At 39.9% G+C, this 22,694-nt stretch overlaps 1 protein-coding gene and 1 long non-coding RNA gene across 3 annotated transcripts; both read left to right on the top strand.

Moving 5' to 3' along the window:
* The first annotated feature begins 1,377 nt into the window (after positions 1–1,377).
* On the top strand, positions 1,378–17,901 carry LOC308657885. Of its 2 annotated transcripts, none has more exons than XR_014024087.1 (4): positions 1,378–1,478; positions 1,589–1,717; positions 13,233–13,311; positions 17,197–17,901. It is a non-coding gene; the product is annotated as an uncharacterized lncRNA (long non-coding RNA). The 2 variants fall into 2 exon arrangements; XR_014024088.1 differs by having other exon boundaries at positions 1,589–1,677.
* A 1,288-nt stretch (positions 17,902–19,189) lies between these two features.
* H1-7 (H1.7 linker histone) lies at positions 19,190–20,196 on the top strand. Its single transcript, XM_081311553.1, has one exon. The coding sequence runs from the start codon at positions 19,352–19,354 to the stop codon at positions 20,144–20,146; it is 795 nt and encodes a 264-aa protein (XP_081167679.1). The 5' UTR covers positions 19,190–19,351; the 3' UTR covers positions 20,147–20,196.
* The last annotated feature ends 2,498 nt before the right edge of the window (positions 20,197–22,694 follow it).

The raw sequence follows: 22,694 nt of genomic DNA on the forward strand, positions 1-22,694 counted from the left end.
AAATCCTTTTCTCACTGCTGTTTTATTTTCTGGCAGAAAATTAGCAAAATGGCTTACCAGTATTCCACACACTGAATTTCTATGTACTTATATTTATGAGAAACAAAGGCAAAGAGCTCCTTTTCCTTCTTTCTGACTCTGCCCTTCTAGACTGTCTCCTTCCTTGCTGTTTTGAATATTGTTTGTCCCCTCCAAAACTCCTATTTAAATTTATTCCCCATTATGAGATGTTCAGTTTACAAAGCTTGCTGTTTTATGACATTTAAGAGATGATTATGGGGCTCTGTCCTCATGAGTGGGTTGGTCCATTGATGCAATTAGTATATTAATGGGATGTTATGGTTTGGATGTGAGGTATCCCCCAAAAGCTTCTGTGTAAATGCAGGTATACACAGAGGTGAAATGACAAGATTATGCGAGCTATAACCTAACTAGTCCATCCTAGCTTAAATGGGCTGATTGGGTGGTAACTATCGTCAGGTAGGGTTTGACTGGAGAAGTTGGGACACTGGGGGTGTGCCCTGGAAGGGTTCATCTTCCCTGATGTCCCTTCCCTCTCTCTGCTTCCTGAGAGGCTTACCATGTCCTGAGAAGCTTTCCTTCTGCCATGATTTGCTGCCTCACCTGGGACCCAGAGCAATAGTCAGCCCATCATAGACTAAATCTCTGAAACCATGCACCAGAATAAACTTTCTCTCCTCTAATTTGCTCTTCTTGGGTGTTTTTGTCACAGTGACACAAAGCAGACTAACATCTAGAGAGTGGGTCTGCTATAAAAGGCAGCTTGACTCTGTCTCTTGTGCTGTCTCTCACTAGATGATGCCTTGGGACTCTGCCAGAAAGCAGGCCATGATCACATGTGGCCCCCTGATCTTGGACCAGAACCACGAGCCAAAATAAGCCTCTTCTCTCTATTACTTACCCAGTCTGGAGTATCATTTTACAAGCCATAGAAAATGAACCAAGACACTCCCTAACCATCTGAGTGCCCCATATCACCTTCTTTGTGAGCTTCCAGAACTGTTTCTCCAAGTTTTCTCTTCTGCCATGCCACAAATTCCTCTTCACTCTTTGAATGCTGCTGCTAAGCTGAAGATTAGATATCCCTAGGCAGAACACTAAGAATTTGCTCCTGTAACTCCAGGATATATTCCTTGATGTAGTCCTGGCTTCAACCCCTTAAAGCATAGCTTCCAGAATAGAATCGGAACTAATTCAAAAAGCAGCATAAAATATTTAGGGTCAAAAGACTTCCCTCACTTAGGCTGAACTCTTGATTCCAAGAGGTATGCTTCTGAGTTTCACCAGTAGGTTCTCTTTCTGGCTCCCATTTCTGGCCCTGAAAGCATTATATAGCTCAGATTACAACTGCAGTCAAGGATGAAGCCAATTTCTAAGAAAAGAGATACAGATTTTCAGAAGTACAGCCTTGAGCATACAGGAGCTCTGGAGAAATTAAACACCAACCCAGTCTACATGTCAGTTTCTAAATTTCTATTATATATCCTTAATGATCATTCTCTCAGGGAAAAATATCTTTCCCATAATTTCCTCTAAAAGCTTCTATTTGTATTTCTTACTCTTCTAGTTCTTCAAGTACAATTCAAGGACATTTGGAGAACTGAAAGAAACCAACTTCAAAAGCCTTGAAGCCAATGCCCTTCCTTATGCCTTCTGGTAAAAAAGAAATTTACTTGTGTTTTACCATAGTCTTGAGGTAAATGCTATTATATTCATTTAATATAAGAATACTTATAGAAGTAATTTGATTATGTTAGATTTAATAATAATCTAGGACTTGAACCAGTCTTTTCTAAGGCCAAAGTCTTTGCTCTTCCATCTCCCCTGCTGTTGGCATTGCTCAATTAGGAATTCCATTTCTAATGGATGCAGGAAGAGAAGAATGAAACCTTCTACCTCCATCATTCCAGAGGCTAATTTAGATCTGACAGTAAACACTGGAAGAAGGAGGAGGGGAGGTGAAATTTGATGGATACAAGTCTTGGGCTGGATTGTCGGATACAGTTGAATATGTCCAATTCACTGATGTATCCATTCGTGGGTCCCAGGCTCCATCTCATTGGAGAATCAGTTATTCATCCCTTCCTGAGGCTCATAGGAAGGGTAAGCTGTCTGCATGGCTAAGCTACCAATGGATTCCTGAGGGAAAGACGACTTCAATTTGTCTAGGTTGAAAAGCCAAATTCTGGCATCATGTTTCCCTGGCACTGCCTCCCAACATTTATTTACCCTCAGAGGTGTAAGAAGCTGATATCCATGCTTCTTTCGCTGGCCTGGAGGTAAACCATGGGAGGGAGAGCCATACGACTAGTTTCATTGCTGTTGCTATGTAGTTGAGAAGGAACCTGTATCTCTCAATTATTTCTTCTATAAAATGAGGGAGCTGGCCAAGATATACTATGATGAGTCAAGCATTGAGTAAGTACAGACTCATAGAAACTCTGAGCCACAGCATATATTCCTCTCTCTCAAATATCAGTGTTACTGCAGTTTGAGACCAAACACCTGACTGAAGGTTCCAACAAATCGGGTCTGGTCACTCATCCCTCACTGTTGAGAGCCACAGCCAAAGGGGCCCCAGGTTTCCCCCTGCCAGCAAATTTCCAGCTGCCAGCTGACATTGGCTCACAGCGCCCCGAGCAAACTTCTAGCTGCCAACTGATTGGCTCCTCTGCGGTGTTGCTCATTGGGCTGTTTCCCCGCCCTTTCAGACCACCAAGCTGCTCATTGGGGGACTTTTTTTGGCTCTGCCTATGCGACCCAGCCAATGGGCCTCAAGAGCAGGAGGAGTGGGGGGAGGTAGAGAGGCTTGTGGGAAGCCAGTGGCGGAAGTTGGGCTCTGAGGATTTTCCAGAAGAGCTGTGTGCTGCGGTGTGTGTTCTAAAAATAAAGTTTGTTTCTTTTGACAAGTGGCTCCTGAATTGTGCCCAGCCACACTGCGGCACCCCACACCAACCCCCAATAAACAGAAAAATTAATAGTAAAAAGCAAGAAAGGAATTTTAATTGATAGAGCTATATTGAGAAGAAAAATAGGATCAAGTATCTCAGTCCTGTTGTGGGAGTACCAACATGAGCTTTAGGTTTAAATAGAGAAAGAACTGGGGCAGGAGGTGAGAGGTATCAATAATTAAATAGTCTTGGATAAACTGAAGTCTGATTCTCATTTCTGATTCTGTGAGGTGACTCTGGAGAACTCCTTATCACTTCAGGGGCATCCATTTGTTGCTTGGATATCTATCTATCAGACCTGTGATCCTGGCAGTGGGTAATTCAGTTTCTCATGAGATGATTGTTTCTATTTTGGGTTGTAGGAAGGGGAGTCTCATGCTGTGGTGATCCATCTGCAAGGCTTTGCTGCTCCTGGAAGGTATAAGGCCAATTCTGGAAATTTCCAGGTGCCATTTCTGTGATCTGGAATAGGAAGGACATTGTAAAAGATGGCAGTTAACATCCCTGCAAATATTGGAAATACCTTAGTCTATTATCTTGATGTCTTCAGTCTTGAAGGAAGATGAGATAGGTTAGGTAAACTTAGGGCTAATAAACCTTGTATTACCAGTTTTTAGAGAAACACTCATTAAATGATTAACATGTCTGTGTGCAAGGTTAGCAAGAATCCCACCAAAGGTTTAGGGGAAAGAGGACAGATAAAAAATGAAGGCAGAGATGCCAAAACTTTATCCTTCTCTTAGCTACCCATCAGGAATCAGCAGACCCAAATAAAGAGCCAGCGCTTTTAGCAAAAGCAGCATCTAATTCTCTGTTACACCAGTACCACAGGGGGGGGGATCACTTTACTCCCAGAGCCTTTTACCATATTAAATTCAACAAACACCGTACACCTATTGGCTTCTTTGTGTCAAGGACTATACTGAGCCATTCCAAATATTTGGGCTTTCCAGTTGGCGCTCTTGGGGAAAGAAACAAACAAACTGAGAGTGAAAAACCAGCCAGATTCTGAAACCCTCCGCAGTTTCAAGGACAGAGAATGAAGGAAAGAGTAGGGTCAGTTCTTCAGGACAGAGAATTTTAGGAAGCTACCGAATTCTACGTAAGATTATAGCTTCTCACTCATTTCTGGTCTATATCTCATTAATAAAGTGCACAATAGCTTTTTCCCTGAGAGGGAATGATGGCCATACCATTTATAGGCAGAGGTGCCTCTCAGGCTCCAGGACCCAGGAGACCTTGAGACTACGTTTCCCAGAAGGCGTGGCGTCTGTCCTCAAAACGCCCTTCCTAGAATTGTGCGCGTCCTTTGGGGGTTAGCGCAAGTCACGCCAGTCTGGGTCTTAGGATCCAACACACCCACCCTGGTTTTAATGTGCGGTGAAGGGTTGATCAACGAAATAGAAACTTTCTGCTTTACCCTCGGGCCTCTCGGTGTTTCTCCAGCACCTCTTGCAGTAGCCCTGGCCCTGCGTGGTCCCTGTGGACCGGTTCGGTTGCCTGCGTCCTCTCAGCCTTAGGGCAAGAAGGGGTCGAAGTCAGGAAAGGGGCTTTGGCGAAATGTATGGAAATTAATCGGGAAGTTTTCTTAATTTGAAGTATCTGGGGAGAAAATTGCTAGAGGGCGTGAGGCGAGCGGGGGTGGGGGTGGGGGTGTTTTAGCGGATGGTAGGGCACAGGTGCGGTTGAGGACCTGGAAAGCCCGCCCCGTTGCCATGGCAACCATCTGAGGACTAAACCTCGGTGTAGTCAATACCCTAGGACACAAAGGCACGATAATAAAATAAAAGGCTGCCTTGCTCTCAGACTGTGTGTTGTGTTGTGTTCTATGGGAACAAAATGAAAGGACGCTCTTGAGAAGACAGATGAGAGAGCCAAGGAAAGCCGCCCAGGGAAAGTGATGGGAATTAAGTCCAGAAGTGTCCTAGATTTGAAGGGAAAACTTCACTACTTGTTAACTGCATACAGAATTAAAGCCCATGTAGATTGAAGAGATAAACATTAAAAAATTCAAAGAAAATGTACAAAAATTTTATGATTTAAGGTAGGAAAACAAGTCACTTTGAAACTAAGAAGTTATGAACAACATTGATATCATGACCATTGGAAACTTACCCCAAACAAAAGGTACCATAAATCAGTTTCAAAGACAAAAACACAAGGAGAAAATATCTGTATCATGCGTGAGAGCTAAGTGTTAACATCTAAATATCTAAAGATACCAGGAAACACCAGCTAAAGATATCAGGAAACACTCCTGTAGGCAGGGTTAAGGTCTGTTGCTTTTTGCAACAAGAATCTACTGGAGCTAAACTATAATTGGCAAAACAGCAACAGGTCCTCATGTTAACTGGGAAAGGAGATGTTTGGTCATTTTTGTCATTTGTCCAGTGTTCCTCTCTATGCTCAGATATGATTTCAGAGTGTTTATCATGTAGTTTTGCAATAATTCCAAACATTAGCTTCTTATATGATGTTTTTGTTTTAGAGCATATTCCACTATCCCTTTAAGATTATGACATATTATCATATTTCATATGTGGGAACTTGGAATGGATTCTCCTTTCCCTTAGGAACATTACATCAAAGCTTTTCAGAGTCCCTATAGGTAAGTTTCTGTCTTCAACTACTGTACTTCAAAATATGTATAAATTCAAGTTTGATTGCCACTTTGAGAACTTAGGTTGCAACAGGCTACACTCCTCTGCTGTTTCTCTGAAGACCCAATATAGGCTGTGAAAGTCTGCAATCTGTCAGCAGCATTGCAGAAAGCCAGGAGCTCAAGCTGAAACAGGTTGATACCATATTAGTCTTGAAGCTTTGAAATCTCACCTGCCAACACCAGCCTCCACGCTCTACCACCAGGGGACCTCATGTTATGTCATGGATCTTGGCCATACTGGTCAAATAGCTTCTCCCAAGAATGACTTGTATACAAATATGCCTCAAACTTTAATTAAACTTTAATTAAACTTTACTTTCACAGAAGCCTGATTCCATACTTACTGAGCAATTTGGCTTCAATAATTTTCGGAACTCCCTTGCTCTATGGCTAATGTATTTTGTCAACTGAGTGTATTCCTAGTGAGATTTGGTCACATCATTCTCCTTCTCTTTGTGCATTGCCACTCTCTGCATGGCAATAAGCCACAAAAGTTATGAAGTTATATTTTGGTCATCTCCTTATTTCCACCACACAACAATGTTCATATTTTTGTCTTACTTCATCACAGTCACAGAATAACCTTGTTGGTGATTTGTGAAATGGTTTATATAAAGTAGGACACAATTTGTCTTAGGTACTAGTTACAGGCTAGTTACCCTCTGAGCTAGTTTCATCTGTCATTTTTCTTTCTCATCAAATATGTAAAGAACAACAAACAACCTGGTAAAAAATTAGGGAAGGGTAGCAACAACAATTGACAAAAAGGAAAGAAATGAATAGTTGTGTGTTAGTCCATTTATCATAATTACAATGAAATATCTAAAGCAAGGTAACTTTATAAAGAAAGGTTTAGTTAGCTCACGTTTCTGGAGGTTCATACAAATGGAAACCCCTTCTACTCAGAAATGAAAACAATAAAATTTGATTTACTAGTATTTTGTTGAGGGTTTCTGCATCTGTGTGGGATGTTGGCCTGTAGTTTTCCTATTTGTTAGGTACATATATATTTACAATTGTAATATACCATTTGCAAATAGATTCTTTTAACATGACCTTTTTGTCTCTTTTTACAGCTTTTGAATTACAATCTGTTTTGTCTGACTTAAATATAACAACCTGTTTTTTTTTTTTTTTGTGGTTTCCATTTGGGTGGACTCTTTTTTCGTCCTTTCCCTTTTATCCTACGTGTGTCTTAAAGTAGAGATGAGTTTCTTGTAGGCAGCACATAGTTGGGTCTTCAAAAAATCGATTCTATTGTTTTATGTCTTTTAACTGGAGAATTTAATCCATTTATATTCAAAGTAATTAATGATAAGTATTGACTTACTATTGCCATTTTGGTAATTGTTTTCTGGAAAACTGTAGATTTTTTTGTTTCTCTCTTCTCTTGCATCTTTCTTTGTGGCTTCTGTGGTGGTTTTATTTGAATCCTTTCTTCATTTCTTTTGTGCATCTACAAGGATTTCTGATTTGTGATTACCATGAGGCTTACATAAAACACTTTACATTGATAACAGGGTATTGTAAGCTGATACTTGCACAAACTCTACACTTTTACCCTCCCCCCAATTTGTTTTTGTTTACATGTTTTGTATCTTATGGTTTTGTTGCTGCGTTAGTCAGTTTTCTATTGCTATAACAAAATAGCAGACGCTGTGTACTTTATTAAGATAGCCAGTTATTCTTGCATTTGTGGATATTCATGGGCATGGTGCCAGCATATGCTTAGTTCCAGTGAGGGTCTTCTGGCTACATCACAGCATGGCAGATGATATCATGATAGGAGCATGAGTGAGAGAGAGAGAGAGAGAGAGAGAGAGAGAGAGAGAGAGAGAGATCTCATGTTGGTATAGGTAACTAGAGAGATTCAAGCTAACTTTTTATAAAAAAGAAAATCATTGTCATGGGAACTACATGGATCCCTCAAGAACCATATTAATACCTTCTGAAGACAGCACCCCCCAGTGACCTAACCACCTTCCACTAGGCCCCACCTCTTAAATAGTCCATCACCTTGGAATGAGATGGACATGATCACCCTAAGTACATGTATGAGAACACGAATATACAACCAGAGATATGAAAAAAGTGTGCTCTATGAATTGTAATGCATTCTGCTGTTATATATAACAAATTTTAAAAGTAAAAAAAACTACAAAAGTCAACAATATAAAAATAATTAATTGAAAAAAAAGATTCCACCACCTTAACCTGTCATACTGGGATCCAACTTCCAGCACATGATCCTTGGAGGGATATACTCAAACTGTATCCAAACTGTAACATCCCTCAACAAATTATCCTTAGCTGTAGTTGTGTTTTAATAGTTTTGTCATTTGATCTTCAAAATAGAGAAAATTGATTTTCACACCACCATCATTAGTGTTTTAGTCAGCTTCTCTGCTGTTGTGATCAAAAGACCTGACAAGAACACTCTGAGAGGAGGAAACGTTTATTTGGCACTCATGGTTTCAGAGGTCTCAGTCCATTAGATCTCCAACTCCATAGTTCTGTGCCTAAGTTGAAGCAGAACATCACGGCAGAAGAGTATGGTGGAGAAAAGCAGCTCAAGACATGGCAATCAGGAAGCAGAAAAAGAGCTTCCCTTACTGGGAACAAAATATAAATCCCCAAAGCACACCCCCAGTTACCCATCTCTTCCAACTGCATCCTACCTGCCTACAGTTACGGCCCAGTTAATTCTTGTCAGCGAATAATGCACTTATTAGGTTAAGGTTCCCATAACCCAATCATTTTACCACTAAAATTTCTAGCATTGACTCACACGTGAACTTTTGGGGGACACCTCATAGCTAAACCATAACAATAGTATAAGAATATTTTAAGTCTGACTATTCACTTATTTTAGCAGTGAGTTTTATATTTTAATATATTTTCATGTTGCTACTTAATGATCCTTCAAATTGAAAGGTGCTTTGAGAATTTTTATAAGGCAGGTCTAATGGTGATAAATCCCCTCAGCTTTTGTCAAAGAGTTTTTTTTTTTAAATCTCCCCATTATTTTTGGAAGACAGAATTGCTGGGTATAGTTATTAGTTGGCAGTTATTTTCTTGTAGCTTTTTAAACATATCATTCCATTCCCTTTTGGCCTGCAAGGTTTCTTTTGAACAATCTACAGATAGTTTCATGGTAGTCTCTTGTACCCAACAATTTATTTTCCCTTGAAACTTTCAATGTTCTTTGTCTTTTTTTTCATAGTTTGGTTATAATATGTCTTATTGTGTGTATCTTTAGTTTCATTCTACTAAAAATCCAATGGGTTTCTGGGCTTTGGATTTTTATTTCCTTCCCCAGACTTGGAATGTTTTCTGCTGTTTTTTTGTTTAAATATGTTTTCTGTCCTTTCTCTGCTTCTTCTTTTCTTGGTACAGTGATTATATATATATATATATATATATATATATATATATATATATATATATATATATATATAAATTTGGCTTGATAGTGACTTGTAAGTCCCTTAGGCTTTCAAGTTCAATAATTCTTTCTATTGCTTGGTGTAGTCTAATGTTGAATCTCTCTATTGAATTTGTTGTATTCATTTGTTGTATTCCTCAGCTTGAAGATTTCTATTTGGCAATGTCTTATATTTTCTTTTCCTTTTTTTTTCTTGAAATTCTTACTTTGTTTATACATTGCTCTCTTTATGTCAGTGAGCATTCTTTATGAGTACCCGTTAGAATTCCCTATCAAGTAAATCACATATCTTCATTTCATTAGGCTGGCTTCTGCAGATTTATCTTGTTCTTTTAGTTGGAACATATGCCCATGTTTCTTAAATTTCCTTGATGTTCTGTATTGGATTTTGTGCACTAAATAAAAGAACCATCTCTCCAATTGTTGGTAGCCTGGTCTTGTGTAGGAGATGTGTTTCCCTAATCAGCCCAGCTAGAGATTCTAGTTACCTACAAACTTTTTGTGTTTATGTAACCTGTTGTCTTTGTTCTTAGTGGCCTCCAAGAAATTAGAGTGTCAAATTGTGCTATTACCTTGAGAGAGGTGGGACAGAAGCCAGTCCTTTGGATTGCAGCTGGAGAGGTTGAGGTGTTAGATATGTGCACCAGTTCCTTTTTTCCATACAGAGAATCTGAGTTTATTTCCCACTCCTCCTGCTCTACACCAAGGACAGGGTCTGAGGATGGTATCTGTAGTCTTAATCAAAGTGTTTACTTTGTACCTGGGAAGAAAGATGATGAATGTTTGCAATTTTAAAAGTTACCTTTTTGTTTTCTATGGTCTAGGATACTTAGAGTACAGAGCTCCATCAATTCCCAGACCTACATGATTCAGGAACTAATCTCAGGTGAAGGTATAAAATCTGGAATGCTCTATATATGCAGAAACTACTTCCAGGGATGGTCTGCAAATCTAGATTTATTGCTGGATCAAGCCAGAGAAGAAGGTGGGGTAGGCCCATTCTCTTGTTAAGCAAGCAGAAGTCTCAAATTCTTCTAGCAAGGATAGACTTCTGGTCTGAAGTTTTTGCTAATGCAAGCCAGGGAGGAAGGTGCATGAAATGATAGTATTCTCTATTAGGCATGAGATATTCCCCCTCCTTCCAATGAGAGATTGTGGGATTTTAACCTCTAGAACAAGTTAAGGAAGAAGGCACAGGAAGTGCCGTTCTTCCTGGCAAAGAACTCCAACCCCTTTCCATGTAGATATTGCAGGGCTGGAATTATCACTAGAGCAAGCCAGGGAAGAAGGCACAGGGCGTGTGAAAGAAGTTTAGTTTTGATTTGCTACACGTGCTTCTGAATACTTGCTTGTTTGAGGCCAGAATCACAGGGAACTGTGGAAAAGCATGCAGCCAAAGGCCAAACTCTTTTCAGGGGAAAGTTGGAAGCTGGACTGATTCTGGGGGCTATAGCTATTGGGAGTGCTTCTCTTTGTGCTTTGGGCTTGAAGGAAATCTTCCAATGAATGTCCTGTTTCTGTCATTTCTTGAGGTTGGCCATTTAAGAGCCAAGGTCTCTGGCAGAGACTGTAAGAGTTGAGCTTTATATGTGTGATACAAGCTCCTTATACCTCAGAAAGAAGCTGGGTATTGGGATTTTTTTTCTAATTATAAAGTGTTGTGTTAAAGGTGGTTTTATTAAGGAAGTGTATCTTTTGTTTTTCCTGCCCATTTTGATGGTAGGATCATTTTTTTTTTCAGTTATCCAGTGTTAGTCTTTCAAGTGGATACTGGCTTTCTCTGGAGAGAACATATCTGTGTGTAGGTGCTGGCTTGAAGTGTTCGTGGGAGAAGAGATGGCCAGAAGCCTCCAGTTTCTCCATTGTGTTGACATCACTCTTGGTCTTGTAATTTTTAGGAAGCTATTTAATTCTTCTTTTTCTCAAGTTTCCTTATGTATAAAGTAGGTTTACTAATACCTATGAGACATCACTGGAAGGATTATTATAATAACCCATGAAATCTCCCTGAAAATATGCCCAATCAGAGCAGCAATTAAAGTCTGACTTGGGAAATACCTTATTCTCAACTAGAACAGTGCCTATCAGCAAATACTAGGCTCAATAGATATTGGTTAATTAAATGAATGTAAAAACACATAAATTTATTAAGTGTTCAAAAATTTGGTTCAGTGTTATACACTGAACCCTACAGTAGGCATAATTTGAGACATGTAAATCCTTCTCTACCTCTTCTTCACCATGTGGGCCTCCTTAGACTCGTTTTTGGGGGTTACAACCTAACATCTTCTTCTTTAATCACTAAATGAACCAACCATTAGAGATTCACTCTTTAGCTGGTCTTATGACATATGACAACTCTCTGTTGTGCAAAAACTGTACTGCATTTAGTCAGTAAAAGACATCATGGTTATCCAGCGGTACTGTTGGAAAATTCACTCCAATTCCTTTTCTTTTCTTTAAAGAGTAAAGGTGTATTATTAAATTATTATTAACTGATGTTGAGATACGCATTAGGTACCAAGCCCAGTGACAACCCTGCCAGGTTGATATTAGCAGCTCAGTTTTATAGATGGGAGCTGTGGGTGACTTGTCTGAGGTTGCATAGGTAATACATAAGACATTTCTTCATCATATATTTACTATATTCCTGGCACTAGAGTAAACATTTAACACACATTATCTCATCTAATGTCACAACAACTTTAGAGGTATCAATTAGTTACACACGTCCTCCAACTTTTCATCTTTAAAGATCTTCTGAATGATAGACAGTGTTCTTGTGACCAAGCATCAGTTGAATCCAAGGTCAAGGAACACCTATGTCTTAGTCTATTTTGTGTTACCATAACAGAATACTGAAGACTGAGTAATTTATAAAGAAAAAATATTTGGTTTTTCTGGCTCATGGTTTTGGAGGCTGGGAAGTCCAAGATCACCAGGCTGCATCTGGTGAGGCCTTCTTGCTGCATCATCACATGGCAGAAGGCAGAAAGACAAGACAGAACAAGTAAGCAACAAGGGCCAAATTCACTTTTATAATAAGCCCACTCTTGTGATAACTAACCTACTCCTGCAATAATGTCACTGATCCATTTATCCACAGCCAAACAAAGAAGCAAATAAAGAGGCAATCTCAGGAAATGACTAATGTAGTCATTGAGTGGTAAGATATAATCTATTTAGAATAGAAGGAATTCCAGAAAATTAGCTAGAGTTTCGGGGGGAGTGGTTAAGGAGAGTGTGGTTTCAAAGCACAAGGAACAGAAGAGGGAACCGGGAAAAGGTTAAAATCAAGGTCAGCTGGGATTCTCAAGGTAAATCAAGTAATCATATTAAAACTTCTACCAATAATACCAACCTTGTCACTCCCTATCCATTATACAACCTATGTGGATCTGGCTGTTAATGTTTTGCTGATAATTAAGATTTCATTTTGTTTGTAAAGGTATTTGTATTTAGTTCATAAAAATAACAGCCACCTGTCAACGCACCAGTCTTTACATAGTAGTTTCCCAAGAAGATATGAGGTCCTTGTCTCAATAATTTTTTCCATATCATCTGGCAGTGGTATTGTACAAAGACACTATTTTTTGTGGCCTTATTATTATTATTTATTATTATTATTATTATTATTATATCTGTACATTAATCAAAAGAAGATGGTCTACTTGATCAATGGCTAGAATTGAAATTTTCTGACAGTGGGATGCCTGTATTCAGAGTTCTCACCAAGCACTTTTGGGTTGGTAAGCAACCAAAGTAGACCATCTATGGTCTGATTCAAAGAAGAGCCAATGAGAAATTTCATAAACAGTCCCTAATTAGGACTTAGTTAAAGGGTTGAAATTAGTGATGTGGTGTTCAGAATTCTCTAGGGTAGAGTCCTCAATCTGTGAATAATGAGACGGAAAACAACTCGTAAGAGTTCAAAGACATGAAGTGATATTACCTATCATTAGTAATCTACTAGTGTTTTAAAATCTCGGGGCAAAGGAAATTAAAGTGAAGGTCCTTGCCCATGACTAGTTTATAATAGCTTAACACAGTTTTCCTGTTTAGTGTAGCAAATGGTCATTTCAGATATATGATATGTAGTATGCTCAATTTCTTCCTTAAAAATGTGACTCATCTCTCATCTCCTCTTACTCAGGATGGTGTAAGCATTATTTTACACAGAAAAGCATTCCCAGTTACTCTGGAGGCTGAAACAGGAGGATTGCAAGTTCAAGGTCAGTCAGCCTGACTGTAAAGGTCAGATCTTCTGTAAAATAAATAAATAAATTAATTTAATTAAATTTAAAAAAATTAGCATGGCTTTGCTTCACTACCTAACCTCAAAATGGGTCCCACTATTAATGTTAATAATGCCAGGCAATGTTCTAATGGGCAAACAGAGTGTTATTTATCCTAAAAGTGAGAAGAAAATCAAATCTACCCATAGAGAAATGTTTAAAAATATTAAAACATACATACAATTAATAGACATTAACATTAACATACAATTAATAGACATAAAAGGGACAGCAGCATGTTTGTATAAACTGAACTTCATTTTTCTGAACTCCATTTCCACTTCTCATTCTTATTTCATCTCTGGGCATTAGATGTGATATCAGAGGCATTAGAAGTATTATCCTACAGAAAGAAGCCCTGGTTGAGCCAATTATGGTTTATGCAGCATAAGTTTCCAAACCTTACATCAGCACTGAGACTACAGGAAGCTTCTGAGATTCATATCAAATAAAATTTGTTTGTTTCTTGCTGAAATATCCACTCAAGGTGGCAACCATGGTTATCTTTTGCTAATCAGTAGAAAAGACAACTTTGGCTACTTAAAAATAAAAAGCACAGTTTCTTAGTAAAGAATTCTGTACAAGGCAAAATCTTTCCAGACATGGGACACAAGGAGGGAAAATAGTATGAGTTTAGGGATGCTGATGTCTGTCTAACTCCTGTAGGCCAACTTGCTCATTTTGAGGATACCTAGGCTTGAAGAGGCAAAATGATTTGTCCAGAATCACTCCTGTAGGGAACACCCAGTTTAGCAAAGGTATTTCTTAACCATAGCATAAAACTGTTCTATGCCTCCTTATAGCAAAGAAAAATGTGAAGCTGGTGGCCAGCCTGATGGTGGAGAGGTGTGTTTTTGGCCAGCTTCACTTGAGAATAAGCTCAGTCACTATCCTCAGCCAAATTTCCCTCTCTGTAAGATGAAATATTAATCCTTATTTGTTATAGTTTGCATGTAAGAATTGCATATAAAGTAAGTCATATGCCAGACCAGTAGTTCTCAAAATGTGGACCCTCAGAATAGCAGCAACAACAGAATCACCTGGGAATTCCTTAAAATTCTTCAGCCTCACCCTAAACCTACTAAATCTGAAACTCCTTGGTAGGGCCAGCAATCTGTTTTGTTTTGTTTTCACAAACCTTTCAAGTACTTTTGATGCACAAAGTTTTAAGAGTTAGGTCACACTGTGGTAAAAATAAAAATTGAAATCCCCCTTGAGGACATTTATACTTACAAGCATCTTGGAATGTCTATCATTTACACATTTAAAAGGCATAAACTAGTAGTAACATTGGGAGTTCATTTTAATAAAAACCTGCTGATGGACAGAAGCAGGAAAGAGAAAACCTAAGTGCTCAAGACCACCCTGTAGGCGAACCAAACAGAACCTGCAATAGGAATCGTCACCAGATCAGGGAGGAAAAATTCCCCTCAACTCCAAGAGTATCCTCAGGCATCCATTTGGCCAAGCATGTTCCAATCCCCAGCCTCTCAGAAGTAGCTCTCTGGTCTTATCTTAGTATACACACTTTGCCTGTTGACTATTATTTGCCTTCTTTTGTTCTGCTTCTTCCTTGGGAAAGATGTTCTATGGGGCAAGCACAGTGGTCTTTTATTATCAACTTCCTGGGTTCTGAGCAGCCACCTCCCCTCTGACTCTGGAAAAAGGGCAGATTGCTGTGTGGGCAGGGCCAGGGAACAGCTCTCATTGCCAACATGTGCTCCCCTCCACCCCCAACAACAAGGAGACTCCTGGGAGAGGAGCTTGAGATCCTCCTCCTCCTTGAGTTGTAGCTCTGTTGGGTTTTGTGGCTGTTAGACCTATGGCTTCTTGGGCATCAAGACCTACCCTGTGTTACCCTCCTGTGTGGACCTTCCCGGAGTGTGAAGTTGTGCCTCATTTCTTCTCCACCTTCTCTTAAAAAGAGACTCCCCAGTCCTATGACCCTCACTTTAATTTGGGACTCCGCTGACCTCCCGGGTGCCCCACCACCTCTCAGAAAGGCCTTCTGCCCACTTCAAGCCGAGATCGTCCTGTTGTGAGTCCTGGTTCTGGAGGTGGGAAAGGATGGGAAAGATTTGAAAGTTTTGAAAATGATTGCTTTCAGAAGAACTGGGGAAGGAGGTTTTCTGATGACAAATGATTCCAGGAATGGAAAAGGCATTTTAGGTAAAATGAACCAGAGGAAAATAGAAAAAGCCAGGGAAATACTGCTCCCTCCATTTTCTTTGAGAAAATTTCCTTCTTTTAAGTGTTTAAAAGCTCCTACTTTTTTTGTGACTAAAGGAGGAGCAATCTTTCCTTGAAGTCAACTTATTTGGGGGTTCTTGTCCTCCCCTCAATTTTCTATTTCTTCTTCCTTAATTTCTTCAGAGCAAATTTAAGGCCTTTGTTCCTTTAGGAATGCTCACATTTTGTTTTCTTTGCAGCACTTTGTATATTTTTTTCCACATGCTATGCAATCCACTTATATTAATAAGTTTGAAAAATAGGACACAAATATTATTTTAAAAGACAAATAACTGTTAAAGTTCAGGAGCTGCAGACAGGGAAGAACTAGTTTACCATAGTATGTCTTTTTTTTTTAAATATACTTTTGTTTTATTTATTTATTTATTTATTTTTAAGTGGTGCTGAGGCTCCAACCTCGCACCTCACACATGCTAGGCGAAAGCTCTACCACTGAGCCACAACCCCAGCCCCTACCATAGTATATCTTAATCCATTTTCTCTTGATATAACAAAATATCCAATTCTGAATAATTTATAAAGAATGGATTTGTTTATTTTGTCTCGCAGTTCTGAACTCTGGGAAGTTCAAGCACATGGCACTGCTGAGGGGCTCATGGTGGAAAGTGAAAGAGTAAGCTGCTACATGTGAAAGAGAGAGAAAACCTGCTGTCTTGATAATTAATCCAACACTCAGGAAGAGTAAGAATTCACTCATGTGAAAAAGGCATTAATCCATTCATGAGGGTTTTGTCCCTGTGACATGAACACCTTTTAAAGTCTTTCCCCAACTCTGAATACCATTACATTAACAATCAAACTTCAACATGAGTCTTTAGGGAGCAAATCACATTCAAACCAGCACATATTCTTTTAATATTGTAGGATTCAGGGTGCCTTCTTCAACCTTATCAAACTACAGCCACTGGTGTTATTATTGACATATGAAAAGAGACTTGGTACTTGTATCTTAAGGATTTTAAAGAAAACTGGCTCATGGAGAAAGTACTCATTTAGGAAAGAAACATATGAAGATGACTATATATAAGCAACTAGTGAATTTAGAGAAAGTAGCAGTTGTATCTAAAGTGTGTAAACTGCCAAAATAATAATTTTCAACAAAAGGCAAACTTGTAGTCTGGTCCTTGTTTTCTGGAAAATCCTATTTTAAGATTCTAAAACATTAGATGAAGAGGATTTTACCCTCTTCTAGATAATTGCAGCCTTTATATACTAAACCCCAAATCCAGGGTTTTTCTGTTAAAAAATAACTTTAAAAAAATAGTTTTCAAAAAATAAGTGTAAACAGCAATTTTTATTTATTGTTTTGATGGTTGAAGGAAGCAACATATAAGAAAGTGGGAGAGAGAAATATTTCCTAATCATCCAATAAGGGAAATTGGAAAGAAGAATTTTACATAGTGAACTTTGGGTTGATTTAAGTTGGAGTTATCTGTCACGAGCCAGTCATGGACTGTGTGCATGAACTATGTGCATTTGAACATATGAGGGGACTGGACTGATGTTATTGTCTGATTGGGCTGTGCAATGTAAGTGTGCCTTTTCTCTCACTCTGCCTTTGATCCTACACAGCACCTGAGATGGGTGTGGCTTTCCAAGATGTAAGTCAATCTGCTGACCACAAGACATCACCAAGCAAGACTCCACTCTTTGAAATCCAATTCCTTGCCTTATTTGGGTGGAATTTTCTCGAATGACTTTTCCCCAGTAAAGAGAAGGTTCTGGGTGTGCTCACTCTCTCTCTTGCTCCTTCCAGCACTGGAGCTGACCACTGGGGTCACTGAGCCAAGCCATCCTGCCTTAGAAACTTATGTTAGAAACTTATGTTTATGTGCCATGTGGTTTCTTCGTCATTTTCTTAGTTACTGATACAGCCAGCTGCTTTGAACCCAGCTCATATTGCCAGCCTGGTCAGCTGGTGATAATTATCTTTTAAGGTACTGGACCATTGCATCTTCTATTTTAGAAGAGCGATCTGGTTTTTGAGGGACAGAGCTGCCTAAGGTGGTGATGAGAGTGAGAGTTGAAATATGTGGGATTTTTTTCAGGTCTTACCATCATTTTACAAAAAGAGGTCAGATCCAAAGATATAAGGAATTTATCAATGTCATTTGGCTGCTAAAGAGCTAGGATAAATATCCAAGTTTTCCACCTCCATGTCCAAGTTTTTTTTTCTTTTTTAAAAAATATACACACAGGGCTGGGGATGTGGCTCAAGCGGTATCGTGCTCACCTGGCATGCGTGGCGCCCGGGTTCCATCCTTAGCACCACATACAAACAAAGATGTTGTGTCTGCCGAAAACTAAAATAAATAAATAAATATTAAAAAAAATATATATATATACAGACAACAAGGGAGGAGAGGGAAGAATAGAAGTTCATTGGACTAGACAAAGGGGAATAAAGTTAAAGGAGAGGATGAGAATAGGAAAGACAGTGGAATGCATCAGACAGAACTCTCCTATGTACTAGATGAATACGCCACCAGTGAAATGCCACATCATGTACAACCACAAGAATGGGATCCTGATTAGAATAAGTTATACTCCATGTATGTATGACATGTCAAAACCCACCTAATGTATATCTAAAAAATAAATAAACAATAAATAAAAATATTATGCCACATATTACCCTGAAACAGCAAATTAACTTTCAGAAAAAATCTATATAAAATTGCAAAAGTTAACTGTGAAGATTATGGTAATTGAGGAGTAGTGAATCATTTGACTAAAAGAGTTTGGGAAATTTTCAGTTCAAGCTCAGCTTAGCAGAAACTTGAACAGACAACAGGACTTCTCTGGGCAGAAAAAAGGGCAGGGGTAACTTAAGAAGGATGAGAGGCAGAAAAGTATAAAGTATAAAGTATTGTTCATTAGACCAGTAATCTCAGTTGACTTGAAATCTGGATTATTCCATTTCAACTGAATGAGGGATCAGGCATTTAAGCTTCCCTGATGTGGGAATCAAGTGTTCATTGTAGAAAGACTAGTGTTGTGTGGAGGTTTTGTTTTTGTTTTTATTTTACTTCAAGCTTTTGTGCAGATTTCTTGGAAGAGTCAGCGAGCCATGACTGTAGAATCTAAATGGTGGACCTAAAAGTGTGATTTCTAGGCCAAATTGTGGGTCACCACATTTATTCTTTACAGTCATTGAATTGCTTTTTTTTTTTTTTTTTTTGGATGTGGGTAGATGGTGTTCAGTGCCTCAGAAATACAAATGGACTTCAGAAAGCAGTGGAGAGCAATAAGAATGAACCCAGAGACTATATGGGGACTGTTTAGGGGTAGACAGATGCTATTAAGATGTGGGTTGGTTTGGACCTAGAAGAAAGTGGCGTCTGGTTGTGGGTGTTTTTTCGTTTGAACCCAGGGGGGCTTTACCACATCCCCAGCTCTTTTTTAAAAAATACTTTATTTAGAGAAAGGGTCTCACTAAGTTGCTTAGGACTTCACTAAACTGCTGAGGCTGGCTTTGAACATGTGATCCTCCTGCCTCAGCCTCCCAAACCGCTGGCATTACAGGAGTGCACCTCTCTGGTCGGTAATTGTTAAAAGGCTCCTACCTGGGTGGGATGTGCCAGCCTTCTGATTAGGACCTGAAAAGCTGGGCCCGGCCTGCCTTTGTGACGCGGTCCACCCAGCCCCAGCCTGTAGGTCATGTCTTGGCAGATGTGGTCCAAAGCCTGCTCAAAGCCAGCGGCCCCGCGGAGGGGCAAGCGGGGCCATGGGCGAGGCGGCCCAGCCCAGTGGAGAGTCCCAAGGCTCTAAAGTTAAAGCTCAGCAGCCCAAGGAAAGGGTCACATCTGGACCTGTGAGGCGGGGCCCGCGCTCCGTGCTCAAAGTGTCCCAGCTGCTGCTCCGGGCCATCACGTCGCACAAGGGGCTGACTCTGTCTGTTCTCAAGAAGGAGCTCGGAAACGCTGGCTACGAAGTGCGCAGGAAGATGGGCCGCCCCTCCGGAGAAGCCTCCAATTCTGAGGTTAAGGGCACGCTCCTGCGGGTCAGCGGCAGCGACGCCGCCGGCTACTTCAGGATCTGGAAGATTCCGAAGCCCAAGAGAAAGTTGGGGCGCCCTAGGATGGAGGAGTACGGCCGTTCCCCCAGGAGGATCCCGCCCGGGTCCCGGAACTCGCGGAGGCGCCCCACGCGTCGCAAACAGGCGAGGAAAACCAAGGAAGCCTGGAGACCCAGGAGGGTAACCGCGAAAGCGAGAAGGGGGAGGCAAACGACCCAGGAGCCGGTGCCTGCCAGATCCCAGGAAGAAGCGGGGGTCAAGGTGATGGACGAGGGGAGAGGACGGACCCTGAAGGAGGACATCAGGCCTAGGTCACGAGAAGAGAAGAGGCCAAGCTCTAAGGTCAGAGTAGAGAGGCAGCAGGAATCCGAGAAACCGGGAAAACAGACCATCCAGAAGCCAACCGCGGTTAAAACCGACCGTACTTTTACCGGGCAGGGGAAGACGGGCATGAAGACCTGTAGTAAATCCGAAGGCCTTCGGGTTGTAACCGGGAATCCTTAATGTAGGGACGCCCTCATTTCCTACAGGCTCTAATGCCTTTCCCCATAGGCTCCAAGGAGAGCACCTCGCACTCTTAATGAACCTATTTACAAGACCTTCCCGCCTCTTTGTGTCTGTTTGCTCTTAGCCGCACCTGGAAGGGTGGATGTTAAGGTGAGACCTCTAGTGGGCACGTGAGATAAAGAGAGAGAAATTAGACTCTGACCTGTTGCAGGACCCAGAGAAGTCTCTTTTAGAAGGAAAGAAAAGAGGTAGAGGAAAGTCACCAGCTTAAAGGTGTTAGTTAGGAGTGCTGAGTTAATGATAGACAACACTAGCAAATCCAAAATGAGTTTGGGGAAGGAGGGCATGTTGCCAGAAGTGTAGACAACCTTGATCCAAAGTGTTCTTACCTGAAAAAGTATTTTAAGACAAAATCCCTTCTGCCAAAATCGATTGCAATGAGTTTGTAGTTGTTGCCCTGAATTGATATCCTATTTGAATTTGGAAGTATGTCTTACATGTGAATCCTCAATTAAATGAGATGGTATGTGAAAGCATCCTGCATAGGGCTTGGCACAGGGCAGGGTGCTCATGGCTGAGGATTTAATATGTTTATAAGTAATTCCTGATGAGATTGTAATGTGCTATAGCCGAAAACTACACTGAATCAGTACTTAGTGAGACCAGGATTCTAGTCACAGTTCTCCCATTCAGACCTTAACTGCATTATTACATAAGCATTTGTGTGGTTTTACACCCCTCTGCAAAATGTTGGGATTGTGCTAGGATGATTTGAGGTGATTTAAAGTGTCAGTAAAATGATAAAGGGCACTTGATCATCATTATATATGCTTTGCTTGACAAAATTCAACAATAAGGGAGGTATCAAGTGGGCAAGTGCTAACTGCTAGAGAAGAAACCATTAAGATTTATAGAATGCATATCAGAAGTACAGGAGATAGGCAAGGCTAGATAGTGAATATCTAGTCCTTTTGCTTTTCATAAACTACATAGATGTTTTGAGCACTATGTACCAAGTGTGGAGCAAATGTATGATTTCTTTTAGTTCTAAGGCAGGGGTAAAGAACAGCAGGGGAGTAATTCTCATGTCATAAGCTGTGACAGGTCACAGAAGTGGTTTCTAGGGAAGTAAAACATACTGATTTAGGGAAAGGACTAGCTGTTTCCAACTGAAGCCAAAGCAGTAGGGAAAATGAACACTCCTGAGAAGTGCTTCCTTTTTATTCTTGAAAAGAGGTGGGTGGAGATATTTGAACCACCTAGAAGTTTTCCCCAGGACAATGTAGTATCTTCTATAAGGGGTGATGTGTGTTTCAAACAAAGTGATGCTACTCTTAGCCCTCTCACACCCTTGAGAATCACAGCCTTAAGCCTGTGCAAAGCCAAATAACAGCAAACTGCTTGAAATGTATCTCATCTAGAGATGTTCTGAACCTGGAAATTTCCGGATGCTCAAATTAAGGTTACTATGCACTTGACTGTCTATGAGTGGCAGAATGAAGCAAACAGAATCAGAAAATGAAGAGCCATCTGGGAAGAGGCAGTGAGAAAATCAAACATTGTCTATTGAACACAATTAGAACAAAGTTAATCAATGCCCTTATAGTAGGATGAATTGCCCCCTTTGAGTCCAGGGCTGTTTTTACCTAAAGAACAAGGTGGTCTACAATTAGCTTTTCCTATTAAGATGAATGGGAGTGACACTGGAAACACCTTGTTTTCTAGATTTTCTAGGAATCATCACATTTGTCTTTGTATTATGTCTTCGTATTATTTGTATTATGGTTTCTTCATTTAAGCAGACTTCCATTCATTTAGTAGAACTTATCAAATTAATGAAAATAGTTACCTTATATAGGAACAGAGCTCCCAGACCCTGATCTTATGTTGCTAACAATGGTCATTTTAGTTTATTTTTCATTGACCAACTCTAGAATGGCTATATTCCAACAAAATATGAAAAAACACCTTACCTCAATAGCAAGCTATCCAGATTATCTAGATCCTGATGAGAGCTGGGTACTCTGTGAATGAATCCCTAGAATAGCTAATTCTATTCCTAGTGTTCAGTCATGAATTCAAGATTCTGGAACCAGTGCTGAGAATACTAAAATGGATAAAACATATTCCCCACTTTTCTTTGGGCTTATATTTGAATGGAGTATTTGGATGTTTTAATTAGAGCAAATGGAATGTCCCTGACTGCAATTCTTTGTTTTCCTTTAACCTCAACTGCCTAGTGCTGTACCAGATAACTGTTGGACTTCAGAGCTGTAACAAACCTTAGATACTCTTAAGCATCAGATATTCAATGGTTGTTCAAAAACAGTTAACATAAATATATATGCCCTTTAAAAATACAAAAAAATCCAAGTTAACTCATAAGAAAAGTGCAAATTAATAAGATAGTGTTTTTAATCATATGGACAAAAATCCGAATGTTTGAGAATAGAGTCCATTGGTGACTGGGAAAACATTCATATTCATTACTGGTGGAAAGTACAAATTGTTGCAACCCCTAATGGAAGGAAATGTCTACTGCACT

This window comes from Spermophilus citellus, assembly GCF_964194105.1.
Source record: "Spermophilus citellus genome assembly, chromosome: 10".
In the NCBI taxonomy this organism is placed as follows: Eukaryota; Metazoa; Chordata; class Mammalia; order Rodentia; family Sciuridae; genus Spermophilus; species Spermophilus citellus.

Coding starts and splice junctions, on each gene's coding strand:
- H1-7 (XM_081311553.1), top strand. CDS start 19,352: ATGGGCGAGGCGGCCCAGCCCAGTGGAGAGTCCCAAGGCTCTAAAGTT.